At 33.1% G+C, this 9,460-nt stretch overlaps 1 protein-coding gene across 1 annotated transcript; it reads left to right on the top strand.

Moving 5' to 3' along the window:
• Positions 1–1,430: 1,430 nt before the first annotated feature.
• On the top strand, positions 1,431–2,423 carry LOC127527525 (olfactory receptor 1-like). The gene has a single exon (XM_051926582.1). It carries the CDS (start codon positions 1,500–1,502, stop codon positions 2,421–2,423), a length of 924 nt encoding a protein of 307 aa, XP_051782542.1. The 5' UTR covers positions 1,431–1,499.
• The last annotated feature ends 7,037 nt before the right edge of the window (positions 2,424–9,460 follow it).

Below are 9,460 nucleotides of genomic sequence, written 5' to 3'. Positions count from 1 at the left end.
TTAATTACTGCTTTTTACTTGAAACATTTCCTAAAGATATATTTTCTGCAAGCACTTCAGTTCTTCACTTCCTTAATGATATGAAACATGAATGAAAATCATTAGGTTAAAATGAACCATTGCATTAACATTATAGGATAGATAATTAAAAAAGCTGCTCTGAATCCAACTGGGAGTAGGCTATCCTGAGTTTTTAACAAATAATTTGAAAGTGACTAAAAGACATGGCACCTTATGGTATGCATGCCCTCTATTCCTAGATATGGCACACTTTTATGTCACAAAGAATGCACATGTGCAGGTATGTCCAATTTACAGTTGCCAGTCCAAATATATTTTGTTAAAGGAAACAGGAGTATCTGAAGTAAACTCATGCAAAAAGACTTGGGAATCAAACCTAGGAACCTGCTCCTGTGAGACAGCAGTGTTAGCCACTGTGTCACAGAGCAACAGTGCCTTTAGTCACTAATAGAAATCACAAAATGTATCTACTGTATTTTCAAATTGCATATATATTTTTATATTTTACTTTTATATTCCTGTGTGAAAACTATACTTTTCAGGACATCAAGTTACATTGCACTGTCTACCAGGATTAAAAAACATTTCTGTCAATTATAAATATTAATAATAATAATAATAACAATGATTTTCAGTAAAACCTTTGTGATATATTACTTTATTTAATATATTAAGTACACACTGCTATTCTATTAACAAAATTTTAAAAAGTCCAAAATATAAAAATAATTTGTACATTTCTTACATTAATATTTTAAAAATGTTCATCAGTATATACCCACGGTATCATTAAATACACTTTAAGGCCTAAAGATTTTAATAAAAGTATACACAATTCTTTACTAAATCTTTTTAAATTCTTCAGAACTTATTATACTTATTATCAAAACTTATTATAGTATAATTAGCAGGGCCGGATTTATATGAAAAGAGGCCCTAGGCTATTCCACTTATGAGGCCCTTTCACCTTCCATTTTTAAGTTTGTAAATTACATGAGAGATAATAAAATACATCATTACTGTGATTAACCAATACATTTTTATGTTTGTTTATTAGTCATATGCGTAGAATTTCTCCTTATTTTCGGTTCAGTGTTTTAGTGTTCACTGTTTTTAGAATAGTGTAATTTTAATTTTGCTAACAATTTGAATGTAGGCCCCTCTTGATCTTGAGGCCCTAGGCTGAAGCCTAGTTAGCCTATAGGAAAATCCGGCCCTGATAATTAGTATATAATAATATGCTTCAATTACCATCTTCATTCATGAATTCTTTAATCCAGTTAAGATGCAATATATTACAGACCTAAAAACATATTTACTTGACATTAGAAAAAATACTCTTACAAGTAGCTAAACCATAGATATTACACCAAAAACTGCCCTTGATTTCCATTATAGGATTAAAAAACTCCAATAAAGGAGAAGAAAAAAAACTCAAAATATAAACTCCTTTCAAGAAGAAAACTGAGGAGACCAGCATGTCAAACTCATCCTACATTTCTTCATTTTTTTTGTCTGCTTATGGAGATTTAACTAATCTGAACTATTTGTATTTTTCTATTGTATTGGTTTTGTACCTTCTAATCATAATTCTCAATTTAATATTTATTGTTGTTGTATATTTAGAGAGAGGACTTCATCAGCCAATGTATATTTTTATGTGCAATTTGTCATGTAACGAATTGTATGGAAGCACTGCCTTGTGCCCATTTCTTTTAAAAAATATAATATCAGAAACTCATGAAATTTCTCGTGTAAGCTGTTTAGCACAGATTTTTTGTTTTTACTCATATGGAGCATTTGAATTTACCATTTTAACAGTAATGAGCTATGACAGGTTTGTATCAATTTGTTATCCATTACAGTACCATGTCATTATGTCCCCATTCAAAATTTGTACACTATTTGTCTTAATATATGTGTATAACACCTTTAAGGTAATTATAACATTATCATTATCTAGTAGTCTGCAGCTGTGTGGAAACATAATTGAAAAAATGTACTGTGATAACTATTCAGTAGTCAAATTAGCATGTACTGATACTACATCTTTAAACATATATTATCTTATAAATCTTGCCATTACTCTTTGTACTCAAGTGCTTTTGATTATTTGCTCTTATGTGAGAATATTTCAAGTTTGCATGAAAGCATCAAAGAATTCTCAAGCAAAAGCTATCGCCACTTGCACTCCACAGTTGCTGATTGTATTTAACTTTGGAATTGCTTCTTCTTTTGAAATGATTCAGAGTCGATTCAATATGAAACACCTACCTACAACACTTCGTATAATACTTTCCATTTACTTTCTCTTTATTCCACCTTTACTAAATCCAGTTATTTATGGTATAAAAAATCAACAAATTAGAATGGCTGTTAAAAAATTATTTACACAAAAATAAAAAGAATCAAACATATGAATGGAAACTTATTAGCAAATATTAAACATGCTATAAATAAACAAGCAAATTGATAATGCAGTGGGTATAAGATTTATTAAAGAAAAAGTGTATGTTTTCTATAATATTGTGACTGTATTAATTAACATACTACTGAATTATTAATAATGGAAGACTTCTCAATGTATTGTGTATATATTAATAAATCTGTGACAACTGTGTATTTATTTAGCAATGGAACTTCAGTTTACAAGCAGAATGCTTTATGGTCATCTCTTTAACAACTGGAGACATTTTCCTTGTACAGCCGTAGAATGAAGGCCAGAACCACACGTGAAGTAGGCTGCACAGCTGAATTGTTATGTCTCCAAACTTCTTTTCTGTTTTGCTAGGTGTGAAAATAAATTTTTTAAAAATTGTGAATAACATTTAAACCGTATTTAAACAGGTAGGTGACTGTTGTTATTGTGGTTAGATGGCCTTACTGGTTAGATGGCCTACATTTTTTAAGGCTTCTCCTGAGCATGCTGGCAAAATTTAAAAGAATATCTGAATACTTGGTTTAGGCAGAAGCCTAAATGAATGTAATGTTAAAGGAAAAAACAGACTTATTGTACATAGCAACAAGGCAGGCTGAGATATTATGCATTCAAACAAAGCACAAAATATGAACAGAAACAAAAGGAAAAGAGATCAACTTAATCAAATTCAAATACAAAAACATGGAGTCACAACAAGACAGTTTCACAAAGAACACTATGACCTCCAGAGAGCTACTTTGTATGATCTAACACCTATGACATAATTAATAGAGATAAGGAGCTGTTATCAGTTTGGAGTGAAACACAGAGCCAAAGGTCAACCCTGACAACATTCATCTGCTATTAACAGCATTTACATTCACGCAAACATTACTATATTAAGTTTTGCTGTACACTATCAAAGTATACTATACATGTCATTGAATAAAAAAATAAAACTATGAACATGTATTCATTTTCTGCAGTGGCATTTTAAGTAACAGTAGGAAATTGTCATGTACGAAAATTGCAATAAACTGCTGTTTCACTACAAGAAAGAAAGAATTCCTTTCATTATGGTGAACTGTTTTACTCTAGGAAAAGAAGAACTCTTTCTTTCTTACAGGAGCACAGTTGTTGAAAGTCTTCCACCACTCAAACAGACATTTTTATGTCTTCTAAAATCACTGGGAGTTAATTTAAGAATTTCTGTGATATTTAATAACGTCATAGGCAAGAGTAGTCTTATATTAATACTAATGCCATAGTAAATCTTTAGGAATTACTTCCACAAGGGTATTTTTCTGTTATATTCTCTAAATTTCTTAGTACTTATTAATGAAACAGACCCCAGGTATGTTTCCTTGGAGGTAAAGTTTTCAGTTTACACTCTTTCCCTTTGTATTTTCTAACATCAAATGAAGATGTGACGAGTCTTTTTGAGTTTACATGGCCACACATTGCCTTATTGGGTGAGTTTTGATGTCTGACCTAAAATATTTGTTTTAGATTCTCATAGTATATAAAAAAATAATATTGTCGAATGTATAAAGGGATGAAAAGCAATTCTGTTGACTAGAATGCATGTCTTTTTATTTATACATACTTTATTTCTCCACTTTTATAACTTTATTTTATTCAGGTACTGTATATAACTTTGTGTTTGCCATTAATAGATTGTCACATATTGTAAGATTTGACTGATTGTTTGTGTGGTAATTTATTGTGGAAAGATTTAGCCTTTTTTCTGCAGTCACACTCTGTCTGAATACTCACATTTGGTGAGTATTTTTTAATAGTTAGGCTCTGATTTATATGTAACACATTACTTTGCGTTGCCTTGCCTCCGATGTTTTATTCTACAAAACATGTTAAGGAAATGACACTTAGCCTCTGCGGTTGCATCTGAACTCTTATTTTTGTAACGCATGCTAAGAGAGCTATTTAGACCTGGAGGTTTTATTAAGAAGTACACGCTAGACAGATGCAGCTTAACCTCTTAAGTTATCATAGTCAAATTGTTTTCTAAGAGTCTACAACCTAAAGCATTATAAACAATAGTCACATTAACTCAAATATTAGAGTAATTTATAACTAACTTTCAGCCAACAAATTATTCAGAAGAAGTGTGTCAAGAAACTCTCCTGGGGCTTGTTTATACCAACAGCGATACATTTTCATAAATAATAATGACTGCAACTGTCAAGGCAGAATTTTTTTCTTTCTTATAATGTTATTTCTTTTGATCACTTCTGGAGTGTGGGTGTGTGTGTGTGTGTGTGTGTGTCTGTATATATTCAATACAATCTTTGATTTCTGGCATTTTCAATGTAGCACTGTGACACCCTGTGCAGTGGTAAGGTAGGCACCAGACTACACTCTGGTCATCTTGTAGTTCACAACCAACCTGGATCAGAATTGAGAGATGGCAGAGATGGAGACACATACACAAAAAGAGATCATTTCCAAAAACAAAACTGGGCTTTATTTACAAGTGCACAAAAACATTGTCCCAATCAAAAATACTAAGCATTATTTGCAGTGGTTTTTGCCAGTCCCAAAATGAAAAAAAATGTATATACACAACAGTAGTCTTCCTAAACAAAAATACAATCAGGAAGAAACTACACAAAACAAAGTCTTTCAGAGCCTCCCAAAAATATTTACAAGGAGAAATACAGTTCTATCTGCTATGTTCACCTTTCCCCATGTCAAATTGGTGCTGAGTTTGTATACTGATATCTTTGCTGCTATTTCAGACACTTGGATCAATTTAAGTAGCTTCATGTGTCATAATTAAGGGCAGAACATAACCCTTGGTGAGAAGGGTGTCCTTTCCCTCACTGCGAGTCAAGCAAAGCAGATGTGACTAGCATCAGACTTTGGATAGTTACTGATATAAATAACAAAAATTTATCTGGAGAAAGATTCCACTTAACTACCGGGGTAACAAAGTCTATGGCTGCAGTGATGTCATTCATTGTGCCTTCAGAGACATGGAGGAAATTTCACTGCTGACAATATTTTCACATCATTTTCTCCAATATTTGTCAAAAAGAAAAGCCTGCTTAGTACAGTGAACAAAATGAGACTGAAATTGCAACGAAGTAAAACACAAAAACACTATGTAAAGTGTTGCTATTTTGCATGCAGAAGATGCTAACAAAGATGCAAAAATCTATACTGAATGCCGCTGCAAACTGTTTTTTTAAGAAGCCTACATGCCACTTGCTGTATAAATACATTTACATATTTACAGAAATCATATGAATATGACTTTACATTTTTAAACCTTGTCTACACAAACAAACAAAAAAATTATTTCATTATTTGATTACATGATTGAAATGTGTTGTTTTGTTGTTCACTAAGCGGTAGTGGTTTTCTGCCAAGCGGCAGCATAACTTAAGAACTTTTATTTTTTATTGGTTGAAAATGTATGCTAACACTTGAAATTAAAAAAAACTGTGTGCCAAATTATGTATTTTTACTTTCACTTAAGCTGTTTTATGATGTTTGTGATTTTTAGGGCAAGGACACTATGGATGTTGTATTATCATGCAGAGCTGATAGGCCCTTAATGAGAACAAAAGGATTCAAATGCTGCTTGGCATAGCCTTGGCTGTTATAGTTCTGAAAAAATGCTTGGTGGCTCTAGTGTTAATGGCTGAAAAGGTAGTATAGTGGTTAGCAGTGTCATTTCATACATTTAATGTCTTCGGTTCACATCCCATACCCGATGTCACACACATACGATTAGGAGGGTGCTGAGTGGACCAAGTAAAGGTAATTACCCACCAGGCCAGGGGATGGTGGGGTGCACTAAACCTACCTCTGTTATCTCTGCTGGCCAAATATGGGAAAGCCTGCCTGTTTCAACATCAATGACATCACTTCTGGTTCTGGTGGCCAAATGTATGCCACTTTGGTTATGGCGCCCATACGTATGTCAATTCTGGTGCCAGTCCTAGATGACATCACTTGCGCTTTTGGCTTATAAAGCCGCCATCTCTTCCATTTCATATCAGTTCAATCTGAAACTCATGCGCATCACTGCCTTTCTTACAACCCTTTTTGCAGCCAGGGACAATATATGGGTGGCTGCCCCAAACCTTTCCAGTGTGTTGAGACTCATTCATTTACACTGGCTGATTGACATGTGAAATATATACTGTACATTCTCCTGTATCTGACTAGGTTCTTCTCTGGGTCATCTAAACCTCATAGATCTTTACAGTCATGCTGGTTAGGTTGCATATAAATTTCAATTGAGCATGAGTGTGGATAAGTGCCTGAGTGGACTCTGCAATGAGCAAAACCCCTGTCCAGGGCTCTTTCCTGCCTTATTAAATAGCTAGATAGATAGATAGATAAAGGTACTGACTACAAAAACAGATGTCAGTTTAAGAAATAGGAGTGTGGCACAGGAGAAAGAATGAAGTCAAGGCAAAGCAATGGTCAAAACAAAATGCCAAATAAAGAGAATATCAAGAGAAACATCATAACCAAACATCAAAGTCAAAAGGCAGAACTTTGCTTCAATAACCAGTAATCAAAATATTGAGGAAAGAGAGTTTCTAGGTTTGGTCCAATGTTGGATGCAAGTGACTATTTTAGGGTAATTGTTATACTGGTGCACCAATGACATCACAACTGGTGCAGTCCAATGCATCATGGGGGAATCCCCATGGAAACAGATAACACAAATGCCACAAAATGGTGCCGCCCATTGTCAAACTAAAATATTGTTGGAAAATTTTAAGCAACTTAAAAACAGGAGCTCTGAGTACTATTCTAACTGCAGAATTTAATTCCTTAGGTATTAAAATCTCCAAAACACACCAAGAGAAATTTTTTACACACACAAAAACATGAGAAAAATAAAAATAATATTTTAAATCATAACACTTGGCGCTGCTGGATGGACTCTGGCCACCTTCAAGCCTGGATTAGATTTTTTATAATCTTGTTTCTAGTTTGTGGCCATTTTGTTAGTGGTAATCATTCTGTCATTTGAGGCATGGCGTCACAGTAGTTAGCACTGCTGCCTCAAAGCTCAGGTAATATTTGTTGCCATAATAATTGGTCCAGCATAGTTGGAAAACACTCTTTGTAATTGTTATATAACCTGTTTAAATGTTAACTTAAAATGTTCTTATGAAAATATTGTATACTTAATGTCTTTCTTGTCATTCATGTTTTCCCCAAGAAACTGAATATTTAAAACATACCAGCAATATCGGCACATTGACCATCTTTCTTGCTCACATATCAATATTGTTATCAGTGTATAAAATCTATATTGGTTGGAAACTAATCTTAACAAGTCATGAATTTATCAAAGAATTTATTGTACAGACTGATGTCTCATTCATAATTTTTCTCACTAGCTTAATCATTCTGTTAGGAAAACACAATGCAATAACAGAGTAAAAGTTAAGCATCACATTGTTCAACTGCAACTTTCTATCAGGTTATGAGAAGAGTATAATTCAGAATGGTTAACTTAAATACTGATCCTCCACAAGATGTCCCTGTATTTCACTTGAAAATTAAAACAGTTTAAAAGGAAGTTTAAGAAATGTATCTGCTTTCTCTTGTCATAAATACAAATTCTAATGGAACCAGAATACCTAAAGAAAATCCATGGAAGTATGGGGAAAAATGCAAACTCCACACAGTAACAGACAGGGAGTCAAACCCAGGTTCCTGACACTGTGAGAGAGTGTTGCTAGCGGCTACATACAAAGCAAAATCAGAATATTGTTAAAATAAATTCTTCTGTTCATCTCCACTCAATTCTATTCTGATAATAAAAACACAAAATTTGTAATAAACACATGCATTTTGTACAATCAAGGATAATTAAAAGTGACATTTCCCAGGAGTGTGTAGTGTGTAGACAGGAGCAGTAAAACACTGAATTTTCTTAAACCATGGCGATAAGTATTACTTAGCATGTCTCATTAAATGCACTCTCTTCCTGGACAAAACAATAATTCCATGTTTAAAGGGTTTTTGAACAAAATCATTTTTCTGTGAAACGTATTTATTATGTATTGCTTTTGCCATATCATTAAGCACATACTTACATATACACGTCATGTACATATGTTAAAATAACCAAAACAAAAAATACATTTCTTAATTTAAGATTTGTTGAATAATTTATTAAATGTACGGCTAATTTCTTATAGTTTTTCAAACCTTAAGAATTGCTGTTTATCACAAAATTATTCACATCTACTATATTTACTTATGTTTTACAATACTCTTCTTTATAGCTTTTAAGACCCCATCCACATGAATGCATTTTAAGTGAAAAACTGATGCATTTTTCTACATTATCGCCTTTCATCCATACTACCCCGTCATTATCAACCCATGATAACAAAGACTTTTAAACACGCTCTCCAGAGCCGTATACTTCTGAAAACACAGCATCAGCATTTTAGTGTGTTTGCTTTCCCTGGCACTTGTGTGGATTACCTATATGCATCTAAATGACATTTTATAAAGTCTGAAAGCTGTAGATATACATAAAAAGCAAATTACTTATTGGTTGCTTAACGTTTTGTGATAAATCCCGTGGCCGGCGGCATTACCATTTTAGCGAAAAATTCTGAGCCCCATGAAAATCAGATTGTAAAAAAAGTGTAAAAAATTAATAGCCCCTAATTAATGTTTATTATGTAAACTTAATCTGTTCAGTAAGGAGGACAGCATGCCACAGCAAAATCAGAAACTCAAAACATTACAGTATAGAGGGATACACGAAAGCACAGTGCAGTAAAGCAACAATATAAATGCACACATGCTCTTATTTGTTTATTTCCTCTATTAAGTTAATTTTACAGATGATGTTTGGTGCAAGATGTGCCCCAAATTCTGCCAACTGCTTATAATCAAACATCTCATGAATGAACTCAGAGGTAATACCCTTTTTTATTAAGTATCATTTTAACATTTGCTTTTTTTTAATTTAATGACAAGACAGCCAACACCAGTTCTAAAGACTGT

This window comes from Erpetoichthys calabaricus, chromosome 4 (assembly GCF_900747795.2).
Source record: "Erpetoichthys calabaricus chromosome 4, fErpCal1.3, whole genome shotgun sequence".
NCBI lineage: Eukaryota > Metazoa > Chordata > Cladistia > Polypteriformes > Polypteridae > Erpetoichthys > Erpetoichthys calabaricus.
This window is presented reverse-complemented; position numbering and strand designations above follow the sequence as displayed.